Genomic DNA, 19,274 nt, shown 5'->3' with positions numbered 1-19,274 from the left:
TGTTACCCAAACGCCCAGCAAACTGACCAGTGCTCTGCAAGGGGGCAGCAGTTCAGATCCTTCACAGCCTTTCGAGCAGTGCTGCCACACACTTAGCTCAGGAATGCGGCGGAGGGGGAGTCATTCGCTTCTCAAAGTATCTTTGCGTAAAAGTGCGTCTCTGGAATTTGATGTATTTCTGGTAGTTATGGGAAAGCGGGTGGGAGGAGGTAGGAATACACCATTGACAATATTCTGTGAAACTTCCTGAGACATGAACGATGCCAAATGTCTAAAATATGTAATTTTGGGGGGCAACTTCTAGAAAGATCACATTTAAACAGGAAATCAATATGCATTCTGCCAAGCTTCACCGAGCTCATATGTCTGTGTGTGCACACAGAGTGAAGGCCTAGAAAAAGACTAGAAAACGAGCTTGCTTTGGCGGATTAAATAATAAACTCTTTGAGAGCTTATTTCGCTACATTTCCACGTGGTGTCCCACCAAGTGTGCTGCACCCATGCAGGCATCTTTTACACAACATCCTTGAAATAATGTTTTCTCCACCGTGTCTTTGCCATGGAATAGCCAATCGGGAACCCACACATATGATTCACAAGCTTCTGAAAATGAATTCTGGCTCTTGTATCTGTTTCTGCTATATTTACAAACATCCCAAATGCCACCATATTAGAGTGATCATTATGAAATACTGGGTTGTGCTGATATCTTTTATTTCTCCAGATGGTAAACGAGGGACACACGTCTGTACCAACACTACGTAAGCGGCCATTCAGTTAGTGCCTAACAGTTCGCCGTTTGCTCCATTTCGTGGTCTGATGATATTGGACACAACACTGCCCGGTAGGAAGAAACTGACCTCTGACAATCAATGCGTCCTTTTTAATCAACTGTCCTGTAGGACTGGTCTTTAAAAATTGGTTTTGAAGCTTCAATGATCAAGAACTACTGATACTGCCATTTTACGATGAAAGATGAAGAGAGAGAGTGATAGAGTTGGTACTAGACTGTCATCTATGTCTTTGGAGTAATTGATGTCTGTCCCCAATTTCTCTTTGTCCCGCTATAAGTAACATCATTTTTTAAAAGATTATACAGGACATATTTGCCCTGGATCTACACAGACATGTAATATGTGCCTGAGAAAAGCTCTCGATGGAAAAAACGTCAAGCTTAACGGTTGGTGAGGGGTCATGAGGACACCTGCCCTTTTTGGCTTTTGCAATATTCGTGCTATTTTACACCAACATCTCAACATTTTAAACAACTAGAGCCACGAAGAGAACAGAAGGCATATACCACGCTCACTGTGGGAGTCTTGATCAAAACTTAAATATTTTATGGAAGAAAATGCCAGTAGCCTGTGCTAAGAATATTAAACTAAGCATATAAAAATCTCATAAGAGATTTTCGAGATCTTCTCGAAGATTTTCTAGAATTTTCTAAATCTGTTAGAGATTTTTTTTTTAGAAGAGGTGTTCTAGATTTTCTAAATGTATTTCTAGAGAGAAATATATTTGGCATATCTCGGAAAATGAGGAAACCTGGCCTCTTTGTACGTGGGTGGATTTCTGTTTGTTTACAGAGGAGCCGGGATGGTGGGTTGGGGGAACATTACATGCAGCCCTTTATCCAATTTACCTGCGGGCTTATCATCATGGGTATGTATGGGGCCGACTTTGGAAGACAGTCTACCTTTTTAAGAAAAACAATGGTTCTGGAGTTCCCACCGTGGATCAGCAGAAATGAATCTATCATCCATGAAGTTGCAGGTTCAGTCCCCGGCCTCGCTCAGTGGGTTAAGGATCCAGCGTTCCCGTGAACTGCCGTGTAGGTCAGGGATGCTGCTCAGGTCTGGTGTTGCTGTGGCTGTGGTGTAGGCCAGCAGCTCCAGCTCCAATTCGACCCCTAGCCTGGGACCTCCATATGCCATGGGTGCGGTCCTAAAAAGCCGAAAAAAGACGAAAGAAAAAAAGAGAAACAATCGGTACTTAGGTGAATCTTTGAAATGACTACAAATGAGACCAGAACTTTGCAGTATCCATGGTAACTCTGGGATAGAGGCTGGTCACAAAACCATCCACATTTACACGAATGTTCAACTGAAGAATTAACAAGATGCTTAAATTTAATAGTATGACATCGAGGCTCAAGAAAGAACCATTGTCACTGGTAAAGGCAATCCATGGTTTTGATGGTCTCGCCTTGTGGTATCGGCTTTTCCTTTATATTTAACACTTCCACCTCACATTTCCCCGTGCGAAAATGGAATCGACTTCCTTCAGGTTCTGAAAAATAATTGGGGAGTTATTCTTTACATGTTTCACTTTTCTCCGTCAAAATATCATGGCAAAATGATACCACAGCTTTATTTGGGAGTCCGCAATGATTTCCAAATAGGCATGTGACAGCTGGTTCATGCAGTGGTGTCTGGGTTGGAAAGTTAAAATGAGCAAGACAGAGGCTCCGAAACGGAGGAGCTCTGACAGGTAAACAGGCTTCACGTGGCATTGCAATGAGGGCTAAAACAGATGTGTTTGCCAGATGGAGACCTAGACAAAGAGCACGCCAAGCAGAGGGGGGGAATCGTGTTTGGCGTTGTAAAAAGGCATGCTACCAGTACCGAACAAAATGGACAGACCAGGTGTTTCAGGATGGGCGCAGGAAATTAGAACAGCAGTGAGGTGTGGTCATGTCACGGGATAAGAAAAGAGTGAGATCGGAGTTCCCGTCGTGGCACAGTGGTTAACGAATCCGACTAAGAACCGTGAGGTTGCGGGTTTGATCCCTGGCCTTGCTCAGTGGGTTAACGATCCAGCATTGCAGTGAGCTGTGCTGTAGGTTGCAGACGTGGCTCGGATCCCACGTTGCTGTGGCTCTGGCGTAGGCTGGTGGCTACAGCTCCGATTGGACCCCTAGCCTGGGAACCTCCATATGCTGTGGGAGCGGCCCAAAGAAATAGCAAAAAGACCAAAAAAAAAAAAAAAAAAAAGAAAGAAAAGAGTGAGATAGACTCCGAAATCCAGACTGTATCTCTTTTAAGATGATTTTGGCTTTATTTTCCCCATTTGCAATGAAAACAATGGCAGTGACCTATTCCACCAGGTTGTAAAGCAAAGACTGAACCCTTGTGACAAAAAGGCAAATCATAACACAGGCTTAACTCAGTGGAAGGGCAAACCGGTTGCCTATTAAAATGACACATTCAAGTTTATCAGAGAACTTTTTATTTCAACCTGAGCGAATAAAGACTTACCCTTTGCCATTATTACAAAATGCTTCTTTACACATCACCTCACCATTTCTTTCTCACAACAGCCCTGAAGGTGGCGGGGGGGGGGGGGATTGTTATTAATTATTCCCCTTTAATTTAAGAGGAGGCAGTGACCAGGGTTGACTTACTCAGTACCCATAACTAACACATACCAGGGCTGGCCCTGGAACGCATGCCTTCGGACTTCCCCGTCTCATGCTCATTTTCACTGTGCAATGCCTCTTCTCTTGACAGAAACGAATTAATTGTGGTATTTTACCTTTTAAGGTATCTACAAAAATGGATGGCCCTTCAGTGTTCGGAAAGGGTAAACCTCCTATCAGATGTTTGGGTGCTGAGGGCACAGTCCCTTCTGTTGACATTGTCCTACAGCTACCTGCCTATAGCAGGTATTCCCAGAGGATGAATGTACAATCGATATTGGCGAGGAGCAAATACTAGAGGTTTCCAGGGTGAAAGGAGCTGTTCCAGGCGGTTTGACAACAAAGCCTGAAAAAGGGAAAGAAGAGGTGATGCCACACCTGACTGCAGACCAGGTGCTGCTCCTGCAAAGAGGCGCCCTGGCACGTAGGCTCCCAGCCAGCAAAGCCAACTCTGGGGAGAAGGGAATTCGGAATGGAGAGAAGCGCTGATGCAGCGCTTAGAAAAGGCAATGAAGAGGAAGGAAGAAGGCAGAGGAAGGGGGGACAGCAATCGTACACCATCTATAAGTTCAGACATGTAACCTCAGTTATGATCACACCTATGACTTGAGCCTCATCTCTTTCATGTCCACATTTTGGTAAAACAACTTGATTATGCATGGGGTGCCTGAGGATGGGAATGGTGGTTAGAAATTTGTGTCTGGAGATGTCACACAACATTTATCTCAAAAATACATTTCCCCTACAAATAATCCCCCCTCCCTTTTCTTTTCTTTTCACCAAGTCTGCAGCATGTGGACGTTCCCATCCAGAGGTGGAACCTGTGCCATAGCAGCAACTCGAGCCACAGCAGTGACAATGCCAGGTCCTTAACTCACTGAGCCAGAGGATCTCCAGTACTCCCCTTATTTTTAATAATCATGCATCATGTTGGAGTTCCCGTCGTGGCTCAGTAGTTAACGAATCGACTAGGAACCATGAGGTTGCGGGTTCGATCCCTGGCCTTGCTCAGTGGGTTAAGGATCCAGCATTTCCATGAGCTGTGGTGTAGGTTGCAGATGCGGCTTGGATCTAGCATTGCTGTGGCTCTGGAGTAGGCTGGTGGCTATAGCTCTGATTAGACTCCGAGCCTGGGAACCTCCATATGTCACAGGAGTGGCCCAAGAAATGGCAAAAAAAGACAAAAAAAAATCATGCATGTTATAAAACAAGTGTTTCATTTGGCTTCAACTTTTCTTTCATTAATTTAAACCTCTCAAAGTTAAAATAATCCGCTATTAAAACTCTGTCCACTAGATGGCCGTGTTGCCTCTACGAAGACAAGGTTTGACGCCCATCCGAATAAAGGAAAATAAAAAGTTCCTAGGAGTAATTACCCTGATTGGGGAGAAAAAAAAGTCTATTCTTAGATGTATGGAGTTTTGATAATTATATCTTTCAAAGGAATTTGAAAAGCATCATTCAATTTTTCTGTAAGTGAAATGATCAAACTCAAAAGGGATATATTTAATCTAGGGAGGTGTGCACAACTGCACCCGGTTTTCCTTTTCGTTGTTTCGAGAAGGTTCTGGATACTCCCCGACCCCGAATCATTTAATTTTGGAATACTTTAGTCTTAAGAAAAGGGTCATTAAAAAATAGGCATAATCCTATTAAGACAGTAGTCACCCTTTCCAGTAATAAGTTGTTTTGACTGTAATGTGTCCTGCTGGGGTCATACGGATCTTGGGTGATACATTTTTAGAGCAGATTAATTAGAAAAGGTGTTTCACTACCATCAGGCAGGAAGTATTTCTTCTTTCAAATGTTTTCAAAGAGCCGTTGTGAGAGTGGCTTCTCCAAATGATTTCAATCCCAGTTTGGGTTGTATTTTAATTGCACCTTTGGCTGCATGGAAGCTGAAAACAAAATCTCCTCATTTTCTCGTACTTGCTGTCTTTGCTGCTAATTTCCCTCTATACATATTTCTGTCTGAAAAGATGGCTTTCAAAAATTCCCTTTTTTATTGGTATTCAATTTTTATTTCAAACTCTAAGTGGTGTATTTTAGGTTCGTGGACACATTCATTTGACTTAGAATACTAACTGCATTGAGCAAGTAATTACATGGTTAAAATCTGAATCTACTATGTCAGCTTATGTTTAGTTAAATTACCACAGCTCCTATTTGGCATAAATAGAGTTTCTTTTTTTTCCCCTGAAAATTAAGAGAATTACAGGATTGAATATTTAGATGTACTTTATATAATATATGCCAATCACTAAAATCTTCTACTTCAGTTCTCAGGTTGATTGAAACCCTATTTTAAGCTCTTCCTTCAACCCACTGTAATTTTCCCGTAAGTCATAATTAAGTTAGGGGATGCTCTGCGGGAAAGCAAGTATCTTGGGTGTGAAAAGGCCAAATGGATTTTATTTAGTTAGTAGACACTGTTATTAAAATGACATGTCATCATCTGTATCCTTAAATGCAGCAGTTAATTTGGAGCTCAGGCTTCTAGTTTTAGTTAACTTATGTCTCTATCATAAAAAAGCAGAATGAGAGAGTTCCCATTGTGGCTTAGTGGGTTAAGAACCCAACATGGTGTCTAAGAGGATGCAGGTGATCCCTGGTCTCACTCAGTGGGCTAAGGATTCAGCACTGCTTTAAGCTGCAGCAAAGTTTGCAGATGCGGTTCAGATCTGGTGTCACCATGGCTGTGGTGTAGGCCACAGCTGCAGCTCCACCGATCCTTAGCCTGGACCTTCCATATGCCACAGGAGTGGCTAAAAAAAAAAGAAAGAAAAAGAAAAAAGAAAGAAAGGAGTTCTCGTTGTGGCTCAGTGGGTTAAGAACGTGACTAGTACCCATGAGGATGTGGGTTTGATCCTTGGCCTCGCTCAGTGGGTTAAGGATCTGGCATTGCTGTGGCTGTGGCACAGACTGGTAGCCGCACGTCCGATTTCACCCCAGCCTAGTAACTTCCATATGCCACAGGTGTGTCCCTAAAAACAAAACAAAATAAAACAACAAAAAACAGAAAGAAGAGGTTAAAGGGACACTTAACCCCAGTCTATGAGGAACTGATACCACCACTCTGGGAATCTCAGTGTGTGGTGTGTGCTTCAGGAATGCTGGGGTGTACCTGTGTTAGCTCATGTGAGAGCTGGAAAGAAAGAGCTAGGGATGCAGAAGGCAGAAAACAGGCTCTGCAAGAGTGACTGACGACATGGACACAGAACATCCTAAGCACACAGCAGCCAAATCCTACAGAGTCTAAGTTCCTTTCGGCCTGAGACCTGAAAATAATACTTATCATAAAGGATTCTTCAGGAGGCCCCTAGAAGGTACCGAACCCTAAACTAACTGGTTTATTTATGTTGTTAATCACATCTTACAGACGAAGAAACTGAAGTTCAAGGAGATTGAGCAACCTGTCAAACATTTCAGAGTTGTACGTTACGAAACTGGCAGCTCTGAGGTCTAATTCCAGTGTAGTTTTCGTCCTCTCTCACGCTGCCTCTTGAAAGTAGGCTTTATATGGGGAAGGCATGTTATTAGAATCTGTGTGTGGCCTTTAAATAGGGCAAGACCACATCTTTTTAGAATGAAACACATGGAGTTATTATTCGACTATTACTTATGAAACTGGTCGGTGAAAAGCATCCTGTGTTTTTAAAGAATCGATGTTTCTTTATACAAAAAAAGGAGCAATGGCAGAAATTTGCTTTTTACTTAGGAGCACATGTTCCCAGGCATGCATGAGAGGTACATTAATATAGAGTATATTGATATCTGAAACAAAGACTAATTTTATAGTACTGGAAACTGTAATAGTTATAAGATCCAATGAAGCAGAATTATTATGCGATTGACTTCATATTTGTAAGAAATGGATTTCATTGTCTTATCTGATAAGTAATTAGAAATTCTTTTTTTTTTCTTCTTCTTCTTCTTTTTATGGACGCACCTGAGGCACACGGAAGTTCCTGGGCTAGGGGTTGAATCAGAGCTGCAGCTGCCAGCCTACACTACAGCCACAGCAAGGCAGGATCCAAGCCGTATCTGCAACCTATGCCACAGCCTGTCAATGATGGATCCTTAACTCACTGAGGCCAGGGATCAAACCCGCATCCTCATGGACAGTAGGGTTCTTAACCCACTGAGACACCGCAGGAACTCGGTAATTAGTAATTCTTGAGTGACGTCCTAAAAATAGCAGGCATATTTGAACAGGTCTACCAGGTCTAAACCTAAATAAGTTAGGCCTAAAAGGAACAATAAAGAGTTCTACTGAGAGGGACAAAGGTAAAGAGTTAATATTAACTTCAATCAGATGCAGCACAACTGTGACATGTGAGAGACAGGTTGGGGTAGCAAAAATGTCATAACCTCAGTTTTGTATTAAAATTGATTTGACGAGGCTGGGCAAGGGGGCAGTTCTTAAATATTGTCCAGATAGCTAATACACTTGGCCGGGACTTAGAAGAATTTTGCTTCTCTGTTTGTTTGTTTGCTTGCTTTTTATGGCCACACCTGCGGCATACAGAAGTTCCCAGGCTAGGGGGCAAATTGGACTGCAGCTGCCGGCCTACACCACAGCCACTGCAATGCTGAATCCTTAGCCCACTGAGAGAGGCCAGGGATCAAACCCACATCCTCATGGATATTAGTAGGATTCATCATCTTGGAGCCACAATGGGAACTCTGACTTGGAAGGATTGGGGCTGGATTTCATATTGTTTTAGAAACTAAATAATTTGCTTTGTTTTTTTGTTTTGTTTTGTTTTGTTTTTTGGCTATGCCCATGACATGTAGAAGTTCCCAGGCCAGGGACTGAACCTATGCCACAGCAATGACAACACCAAATCCTTAGCCACTAGGCCACCAGGGAACTCCTAATTTGCTTTGATTAAATCAGAAAGGAAACCCCTGCTTCCCTCAGCTAGAAGAACCTTCCCCCTGAAAGATCAGGGTTCTCAGGGCCTTTGAAAAGGATGCACTCAGCAGCTTTTCCTTCTCAATTCTTCCTCCTTGTGCGCCTTGGAGAGAAGCTGGATTTTCATAGAGCTCACTGATAACCTCCCGGTCAGCCAGATGACAAAATGTTTTATGATTCTTATCGCGTTGGACCTCCCTGGTGTGTTTGCATCATCCATCATTCCCTTCACTGTGAAACCCTCGACTGAGCATCTGTGCCAGCCCGGTGCTAGGCTTTGTATGTTACCTCCCGCACCATCTCTTTCCTGCCTTCCACACTTGCAAGACTGCACTGCTTTCTCTTGAAAGTTTGGTGTTTCCCGAGGCTTCTGTGGCTCACTGCTCTGCATGCTGAGCCATCATTCTTAGCTCCTGTATCCCGTATGCTGATGACTCCCGGCTTGTTATATCCAATCAAGACCTGCCCTGCAAGCTTCAAAACCATCTCTACAGCTAACTCTTGGGTACCACAAATGGAATGAGTCTGGTCCACTATCCAATCCTGGCTTAAACCACTTGCTGGTCCAGCCTTCTCTCCTTGGGTGGGCTCCCCATCAACCTGGCCACTCGAGCAATCAATCATATGGCGTTATCCTTCCCTCCTTCTCATTTACTGCAAAGTCCTTCTTTTTCTTTTTTTTTTTTTTTTTTTTTTTTTTTGTCTTTTCTAGGGTCGCACCTGTGGCATATGGAGGTTCCCAGGCTAGGGGTCTAATTGGAGCCGTAGCCTCTGGCCTATGCCAGAGCCACAGCAACGCTGGCTCCGAGCCGCGTCTGTGACCTACACCACAGCTCACGGCAACGCCGGATCCTTAACCCACTGAGCGAGGCCAGGGACTGAACCCGAAACCTCATGGTTCCTAGCTGGATTCGTTAACCACTGTGCCATGGCGGCACATTCTTGACAGTACTAAGTTTTTTTGAAACCGGAATCTCTCCATTCCTTTAATGCACCTTCAATTTTGAGCCCCTCGCATCTTTCACTAAGACTATTACAAAAATCTTCTAATATTCTCTTGTTTTTGTCTAGCCCTTCCACATAATTTCCATTTGGAGGTAAACATATTTGTCCCATCTTTCTTTATAATCTGCAATCACTTTCCACATCTCCCCACATGTGTCAAGTCTTAGCTTCTTAATATGACATAAAAGGTACTGTATTATTTGTCATTGCCTATCTGTCTAGTCTTCTATTTCATCCTTCTCGACTTTATATTCCTAGTAACACCAACCAGACTTCAGTGCTCCTTCCTGGACTTCCCAGCCCCTCTGTACTGTGACTTACTGCTAGTACTACCAGTCCTGGTACTGCTACTGACACACACACACACACACACACACACACACGACAATAAAGAAAATGCATAAGAAGAGATTGAGTTGTTCCCTAACAAGCATTGTCTGCTACATGATTAAACTAAGGGCTTGGAGAGAGAGCCCGTAATTTTTGAAAAAAAATTCCATAGTTTATAAAGTAGACTCAATTGCAAAATCCAAATTCTATCATCCATTCAACACCTTAGTATTAATTAAACACCTACTCTGTACCAAATAATATGTTATATGCCAAAACATATTTTTGGCTATTTTAAAGCACGCAATGTTTCTATGTGTTTATGACAAGGACCAGGGCCAACTGACCGACATGAGCCGGTGTGAATTCTACCATAAAATCCACATGTGTTAGGTTTCCAGAAGGCCTTAACCTAAAACAACAAAAACACATGTCAGACCGGAGAGTGACTGGTATGGAAACCACACACTAGGATGGGCGTCAGACTGGCCCATGTGGCTGCAGCCCCATCCAGAGCAGAGGGAGGTATGGCCGTGGGTATGACCAGCTCTGGCCTATGGCCAAGGTCACAGGGAAGCTCTGCCACATCCTGTGGCCCTCACCACATCAGCACAAGCAGTGAGTTAGCAGAGATGAGAGATCCTGCCTGGGTCTGACCCTGAAATGACTTGAAGCTGAGGGCGCCTTGCGGGCCAGTGGATGGCACTCCAGACAGGGGTCCGTCCTCAGAGGCACTGCCCAGCCTCTTGGCTCCCAGTCTCTTCCATCCCATTAGAATTCTGGGCTTCTTCTTCTTCTCCTTTTTTTTTTTTTTTTTTTTTTTTTTGTCTTTTTGCCTTTTCTTGGGCCCCTCCCGGACATATGGAGGTTCCCAGGCTAGGGGTCTAATCAGAGCTGTAGACACCAGCCTACACCAGAGCCACAGCAACGTGGGTTCCGAGCCACGTCTGTGACCTACACCACAGCTCACGGCAACGCCGGATCCTTAACCTACTGAGCAAGGCCAGGGATCGAACCAGCAACCTCATGGTTCCTAGTCGGATTCGTTAACCACTGCGCCACGACGGGAACTCTGAATTCTGGGCTTCTTGACCAGAGTGGGGCTGCTCCCACCATCCACTCTCCCCTCTACGGAGGACACCTCTGTTTCCCTGGAACATCCTTTTCATGTCAAACACTCAAGCATGTGTGGTCCACGTGCACCCCTGGCCCTTGCTGGCCCCCTGTTCTCTGAAGGCCCATGGCTCCAGCAGCTCCTCCCCACTCACCACAGGGCCAGAGGAGGGGGCTGCTGGCACCCCTCTTCCACATCCTCTGAGCCTCATGCCCTTTGACCTTCCCCTTCTCTGCCTCCCTTCCTCTCTCAGCTCTGGGGTTCCTCACCGACTCCCAGCACCGGGACTCTTCCCTCTCCTCCTTACCCTCCACCTCAAGGGAATCACGACACAGGCGTCCCCAGGTGTCCTCAAGGCACCTAGCAGGACCCCCTTGGCTCCTCCCCGACGAAGCTATCACTGGCTGTGAGCTGCCTGACCTTCACCGCTGGCTCTTGCCTTCTAGCCAGAATTAATCTGATCTTTTTTCAGCCTTTTAAAATTTTTTTTATTTCGTTCTTTTTAGCCTCCTAAATAAGACTGGGCATAATATTTTCATCCAGTATTTTGTTGTCATCATATCCACCTTCGCATTGATGGTCTGAGCGCAGCCATGTGACACTCAGGGAAAAAAAAATATGCATTTCCAGGTAAACACAGAGTCAAAAAGCATGGCTGCCACGACAAGGCTCAAAGAATTCTAATTCTGGCCATTTTCCAGTAGATAGCACTCTGCTCATAGGTCACCCAGATCTGGCAGAGGCAACGTGACCACTAAGCTTTTCCAGAAGGTGACCTGGGGAGCAGAGCCAAATATTCATGTTGAGATTCAATTGCTTATTGAGAATTTGTTCCTATCAGGGTAGAGCAGGGAGAATCCGGTGGAAGCCCATGAAGGCAGCAGGACGAGGCAATACTCAGCATTCAGTCAACTACCAGTGCATGCATGAGCAAGTGTGTAGAGTAGAGGGGGGTACACACTCCCAGGGTCAACTTTTTGGTTTTGCATGTATGGCCTGGGAAACCTGGGTTCACTTGGGTAGACGTTCTCTGATTGTGTGAGTTTAAAGATCATGTAAGTTCTAGAAACGACCGAGAAAACTGACCTATGACATGGCAACAGCGAGTCTCAAGGCTAGAATTCTCTGCAAGTGATATTTATGATGGTCTGAGTACAGGTCCTTTGGAAATCCTGTGCATGGGAGATGAATCAGGTCTGGGAGGCGACAGGTAGAGAAAAGGCTGCTTATTCGCCGGTGCCTCAGAGCAGAGGCTTCGACATGCATGTGTGAGCAGATTTATTGCCAGGGGGTGGTTTCTTTACCATGGAACAGACGCGGATTTTGTTTTTCCTTTCAAAAAATATGCTTTGGCTTAAAGAGCAGGCATTTGAGTATTTCCATTGGCAAAGAGCTAAAGTGTGACAGCATCAGAGGATAAAATAGGACATTATTTTTGCACTGTTTTGAATTATAGCGGCAGCGGTACTTGTTAAAAATGGAGGGAGAGGCAACCCAAAGGATGTTTAGAAAGCGCTTAACATTTACTTAGATCTATCCCATGGTCGGGAAACTCTGGAAACTACTGTGTCAAAAGGGAGACAGCTTTAGCTTTCACAGGGCTAGTTAATGTACTAATGTCCTGACCAGTTTCTCCTGAGAAGAACGGTGTCTAGCTGATGCTGGGGGCCAAATCTTGTAGGCGATACACAATAATGCACGGGATTGTGAATTGCATCTGAAATGGTGTATTTAATGCGAGTCTCGAAGAGTTTGCCAAGTAAAAAGCTTTGGAAATGGTTTCTTTCACGCCTGGAAATGAAAAGTTTGGAAGTACCATCTTAAGAAGGACAAAACAATGGCCTGGATATTAAGAGACTTGCGCTTTAGTCCCAGTTCTGTCATCAATGAGCCTATTGACAGTAAGCAAGTCTTCAGCTGCCTTAGCTGTAAAATCAGATGCAGAATTTTCCAAACGTTAGTTTTTTGGCGAGGCCATTTTTCGTTCACTCAAACAAAAGCCTCTAACTTCAGCTCGTAAGTAAAACAGCTACAAAGAGAACCACTGCCTTGGATCCTACAAGTTGGGAGCCTGGGGCCATGGCAAGCAATATTCTGGTCACACCCTCCCCCCACCCCTGGCCCCAACTCCACAATCACCACCACACAGCAGCGTGAGACGCCCATGGAACATTCTGGAGGCATGGTATCCGAAGTCTGTGGAGTTCTCATTTTTTAATGAGTAAACCCAGAAATCTGTTTTGCTTTATAAGACACCCCCAGGAGCAATGAGGAATGAAAACAAAAATGGATTAGTACCCAGAGATTTCCTTGAAAAAAACAGCCTGGGTCATTTCAGTATAACCTCTGATGTTAGGAGACCGTTCCTAGGACAATTTAGAAATTAGCATTAAGCTCAAATTGCATTTTGAAATCACTCCCTTTCTACCTCTTTCCCCCCGCCCCCCAAGGAAGAAGCTCCTGGACCAGGAATTGAATCCGAGACACAGCTGCGACCTACACATCACAGCTGTAACAACACTGGATCCTTGAACCCACTGTGCCAGGCTGGAGCTCAAACCCTCACCTCTGTAGCGACCCAGTGTCTGAAGTTGGATTCTTAACCCACTGTCCCACAAGGGGAACTTCTCTACCTCATTTTTTTTTTTTCTTTTTAGGGTCACACCTGGTGGCATATGGAAGTTCTAGTTTGCAACACACTTTCACAGGTGTCTGAAGGACCTCACAGAAGCCCACATCTTTCAAAGGTTTCTCTCTCCTAAAGAAAAGGGAAGAAGGTTAACCACCTGAAAAGGCAGGTGGTGCTGTTAGAAAGGGAACATAAAGTTTCCATACTGATAACCCTGAACCTCTAGACACGTGACCTTGACACAACTGTCCTGGTTGGGAACAGCTTGGTCCCACTTATAGGAGGGTTGCAAGGTGATAAGACTGTCTGCTTGATGGCCACAATGTGGGCATCCATGAGTTCTTTACACAACCCAGGTTAAAGGCTCTGACACCTCATTCCCTTGCTTTCTCTTCCTTAGATGGAGGGCAGTGGGGAAAATGGGAGATAGAGAAGGATTTGGGGACAAGTGATTCCTTGACAGGGACAGAGGACAGATCAGTTGAGTAAGCTATTGTGAGGGAATCCCCACGTTCTAGATTTTTGAAGGGAGCAATGGAAATATTCCGTGGTTATGTATTCATCTTTGGTATCATCGCCCAAAATAAAGCATCGTTGTAATTTTATAAAGACACGAATAAATTTAAAAATGAGAGAAGAGCTGACGATGAAATATGAATGAGAAATGCAAATCTGACGAAAACACGAAGTTGTTTGAAAAACCCATAACATGTGAGGCTAGAGCGAGGTTTTATACTTATTACTAGATATAGAAATGTATTTTCTTAGCACTCGATTTCCTTAAAAGGAGGTAAAATCAGCTGCATGTCAACTGTTCCTACTTACGCATGACAGTTACTTCATATTTTGATTTCTAACTTTTTTGGTCCCTAAATTACATTTCTTAGTGTTTCTTTTTGTTCTACGCCTCTGATCTAGCCTGCAAATTTTGAAGAACATTTCTTCCCCCCCCATTCTAATAAGCCTTTACAATTTTTTTCCTAAACTCAAAGTGCAAAAATTATGATATTTTCAAAATGCCTGTGCAAAGATATCTCCATGTATAATAAGATAACAGGTTATACTTAAAACCCAGTTTAACTTTTCTTCTTCTTTTTTTTTTAAATAGGTGCTTACACTAGAAATAACCTATAATTTGTCATATAGAGAAGACCTGTATGTTTACAGACAGCGCATTTTATGGCCTAGACTTGGGTATTCATGTCCCATTAACAAACACAGTTCTTGACCACAGTGCTCTCTTGTCTAGAAGTAATGGAACACTCATCCAAGCCACGTGTTTTTAGGGTCCAAATACCTGTTACCCTACAGGGGTGCAAGATTAAGGTAGCCCCCAAAAGCTGTTTTGTTCTCCACCCATAGTCTGTGCTCTGTGACAATCTGAAGCTTACAAGCTCAGGTTGAATATTTTGATACTTACTGAGCACTTTAAGAATTACTAAAAGCAAGTCTTGCTAACTATTTGTAGGACAGATTAAAGCAGAGCTCATTGCCTATCTATCTGACAGCAAATACTGCACAACAAAACTTCAGTGTTTAGTGTGTTAATCCTGAAGCAATTCAGAAAGAAGTTTTTGGAGTTCCCGTTGTGGCTCAGTAGTTAATGAACCTGACTAGCATCCATGAGGATGCCAGTTCAAGCCCTGGCCTCATTCAGTGGGTTAAGGATCCGGTGTTGCCGTAAGCTGTGGTGTAAATTGCAGACGTGGCTCGGCCCCTGAGTTGCTGCGACTCTGCTGTAGGCTGGCAGCTATAGTTCTGACTGGACCCCTAGCCTGGGAAACTCCATATGCCATGGGTGTAGCCCTAAAAAGACCAAAGGAAAAAAAAAGAGATAAGTTTTTGCAGCAAAAAAAATTCATATACTACTTACTGGCACATGGCATAGTGTAAATGAGAAATAGATGTATCACCCTCAACATGGTAATAATATATTTGCGATGTTTTACACGAACTTTAAAATAAAATAGCTTTCCTTTCTGAGATTTTTTTTTTGTATTACATTCACAAGCTGATTTTAAAAAAATATATACATTATTTGAAGCCAACTCTTCTTTAAAAAAAGATTTTATTTTTCCAATATGAAGTGTTTCATAGCTCAGCATTTAATCTCTTATTAAAGGTATACTATGGGTCAGGCGGTGTTCTCACCTGGTACATATGTTATTTCACTTAATGTTTAAAACAACTATATGATGTAGGGATGCATATTACTGTCATTTCATATGCGGAATCTGAGGACACTGGACAACTTGTTGAAGGTCAGATGGATAATGACGGATGAGGACAAGATTTTAATCTACGCAGTCTGGCTTCAGACTCATCATATTGTCACTACCCCACATTCCACAGAGTAAGACCAGGATGAGACAATCTCTTTACTTGTGGCCAAGGGGGAGGGAGGAGGAAGTGGGATGGACGGGGAGTTTGGGGTTGGCAGATGCACAATAGCACATTTAAAATGGATAAGCAATGAGGTCCTACTGTGCGGCACGAGGAAAGACATCCAGTCTCTTTTGGCAGAACGTGATGAGAAAAAGGATGTGCGTGTGTGAGTGTGTATGACTGGGTCACTAAGCTGTACAGCAGAAATTGACACAACAAAGTATATCAGCTATACTCTAATAAAAAAAAAAAAAGAACGAGGTGATCCCTGCAGAAATGAGACAGAAAATAAATTTTACAGTTGTATTGAAATATTTCTCTCCTTTAGAACTTAATTTCCTCCGTAATTATTTAAGGCATAAGAATTAAGGAAAAAGGAATCACCTATGACTTTCCCCAACAAAGGATTGCCATCTGGGAAGCAATTTTGATATTTTAAAAACTACTATAAAACTTCTCAATTGCTCCAATTATCAGATGTTTTTTTCAGGAAATGAAGTTTTCTAGAGAGCTCAAAACTTGTTCGGCATTAAGGCTGCCACTAGAGCCTGTTTCATCATCTGTTTTGGCCACTGGGATAGAACCTTATGCCACCATATCGTAACTATGACCCCCCAGGATATTGGGAAACTGCTGAGATCATGCATAGGAAGATGACTCAAGCATCTGGGCCTTTCTTTAGGGTTTTGAAACAGGTCAGCAAGAGCCAAAAAACCATTGCCGACTCAGAAGATCCACCTCGGATCTTAAAGGACCCTGCACTGTGTGGTTCCATGGACAGCGCCGTTAAGTCTAGCACCCCTGAGGGATCTCATCTTTGTAAATCTCAGGGCTCTGGGTCTCACGGATATTCTTATTTGAAGACACTTAGGGAATCTAGAACTGGAGCAGGTTTTCCTGAATCATGGACATCGAGTCCTACACAGGAGCTTGAGAATCAACTTGTCTACCTCGTTATCACTTTGCCCGTGAAAAAAACCAAAAAACAGAGACTACAACTTTGAAGGGTGTCCCAGAGCTTGTCAGTGATAGACCCATAATGGAAAGCAGGTTCTTCGGCTCTAAGCTCAGAGTTTTTAGTGAACTGACTTGGCCTTCACACCCATGCTCATCCCTGACCTTTTAGATCTGTGGACATGAGTCTGTGGCACTTTTCTCTGCCTTTTTTTTCAGGAGCCTGTGGCTGAGGCTGCTACCCAACCTGGTGATGGAGTGATTAACACCCTATGAAATAGCATAGAGATAAAACACTACACTGAATACCACACAGAGTACTCCTAGATGTTACTCTAGTGTTCCTGTACCTTCTGCAACATGGGAGAATGTTGATTACTGTTCAATAAATACATAACCCTGATCTTATCTTTACGTATCCCTTTAAGAAGCATGGATGGAGAAAAACACGATATAAAATCATTTTTCATTATTTACCTTACTGCCAATTTAAGTTTAGATTATGAGGAAATATTATTATTTTGCTTATGGAAATATTTGCATTAAACCAAAGACTGTCTCCAATAATTCCTACTTGTAAAAGAAGTAAAAAGACAGATTAAGAAGTTTTTATGATCCCAGGGGCTGACTTGCATGTTCACCCCAGTTACAATCCAGCTCAGTTGTAGTAACACACAGATAAGAGGACGTACCAGGAGCAGCTGCAACAACAGCACCAACAAAAGCAACATGTGTTGTTGGGCCGCTGGTTTCCAGGTGCTTGAGACACAGCAGGTGTTTCTTCATTCTGTGACTGCTGCCTTTTTCGCATGTCAGCTACTGCAGTGCCCAAATGGCTGAAAGGAGAGAGAAAACACAAGGCCTGAAAAAACCATGATAAGGGTAAGTCGCCTAAGGTGAAGGAAGCAGAATTTAACTACAACATCAGGGAGAAGATCGCCTGAGAAAAGGTAAAAACCAAACGAGCTTCAGGAGTCAAGTTGAAAATGTTCCACCATTTCTGAGAATATTCTAAACACGTGGGGGACAAACCTCGACCATTATCTGTTGTATAGGATTAGACTGTGCCACATAATCAAAATCAGTTGGTAAGGTAAACATGATAAGGTCTGAAAATGTATTTTTAACTTCCTTCTTTACTCAAGGACGATTACACCTGCTTTTGTTTATGAACACCTTTGAATGGCGATGTGCCTGTGAGTGTGCTTGTGCCCTGATGCGGATGGTAAGGTTAACTGAACTTTACAAATCATCAATGGACATGGTGAGGTTAACTAAACCTTACAAATCATCAATGGACATGGTGAGGTTAACTGAACTTTACAAATCATCAATGGACATGGTAAGGTTAACTGAACCTTACAAATCATCAATGGACATGGTAAGGTTAACTGAACTTTACAAATCATCAACGGACATGGTGAGGTTAACTAAACCTTACAAATCATCAATGGACATGGTGAGGTTAACTAAACCTTACAAATCATCAATGGACATGGTGAGGTTAACTAAACCTTACAAATCATCAGTGGACATGGTGAGGTTAACTGAACTTTACAAATCATCAGTGGACATGGTAAGGTTAACTGAACCTTACAAATCATCAATGGACATGGTGAGGTTAACTGAACCTTACAAATCATCAATGGACATGAGAGAGGTTAACTGAACCTTACAAATCATCAATGGACATGGTGAGGTTAACTGAACCTTACAAATCATCAATGCAAGGTTTCTAACAACATGGAGAGGAAGAACAGTTTGGTTTTGGTGCTTTCTCAACTCCTTTGAAATCATACCGTTTCCTTTTTTGCATTTCTGCCTCACCATCCAGGGCCCTTATCTTGATAATATTGGCAAAATGCCTTAGTCCGTGTGAGGTGTCCCTGTTGGAAAGGCCTCACCTGCCTTTCCTCCTCTACCCAAAATTTAGTTTCATTTAGTAGATACTTGTGGAAAGATGGAAAAAAAAAAATCACCAAACCCAGGAGAACCATGTTGGTGGAATTTATATATCATGGCAGATTAAGAAAAATACTGGGGTACAGAATGGCCTACCTGTGACCTTACAAATCAAGCCAAGTGAATTGCCACATATTTCTAAGACCAACCCTGATCTAGGAGTTGGTTGAGGATAAAAAATAAAGTTTTGTTTTAGTAAAATAATATTAAATTTAGCATGAACTTTTAGAAAAAGGAATGAATTCTACAGAATAAACTGTTCACAAGCATGCAATATATGTAAATCAAACATATATATTGTTATATGTGTGACTGAGAGCAATACTTGTTAAAAACATGAAGCACTTTGGGCTTTTTTGGCATTGTGAGCTTATGCTTTAAAAAATACATTTTTAGGAGTTCCTGTCTTGGCTCAGTGATTAATGAACCCGACTAGCATCCATGAGGACACAGGTTCAATCCCTGGCCTCACTCAGTGGGTTAAGGATCCAGTGTTGCCATGAGCTGTGGAGTAGGCTGCAGACGAGGCTCAGATCCCGCATTGTGGTTGTTGGACCCC

At 43.0% G+C, this 19,274-nt stretch overlaps 1 protein-coding gene across 5 annotated transcripts in view; it reads right to left on the bottom strand.

The window, feature by feature from the left end:
• RGS17 (regulator of G protein signaling 17) overlaps window positions 1–19,274 on the bottom strand; it is a 104,441-nt gene that overhangs the window by 18,331 nt on the left and 66,836 nt on the right. For all 5 annotated transcript variants that reach the window (XM_003353179.5, XM_085023487.1, XM_085023498.1 and 2 more), the window contains exon 2: window positions 17,446–17,589. In XM_003353179.5, coding sequence (XP_003353227.1) covers window positions 17,446–17,564 — 119 coding nt within the window. In that variant the 5' untranslated portion in view covers window positions 17,565–17,589. The remainder of the gene's footprint in view (window positions 1–17,445; window positions 17,590–19,274) is intronic.

The sequence above is a fragment of the Sus scrofa genome, chromosome 1 (assembly GCF_054392235.1).
Source record: "Sus scrofa isolate SSC_HxYL_T2T_F1_AM1 chromosome 1, Sscrofa_HxYL_maternal_Yorkshire_Landrace_v2.0, whole genome shotgun sequence".
Classification (NCBI taxonomy): Eukaryota; Metazoa; Chordata; class Mammalia; order Artiodactyla; family Suidae; genus Sus; species Sus scrofa.
Note: the sequence above shows the minus strand (reverse complement) of the source record. Positions and strands in the feature narration are given on the sequence as shown.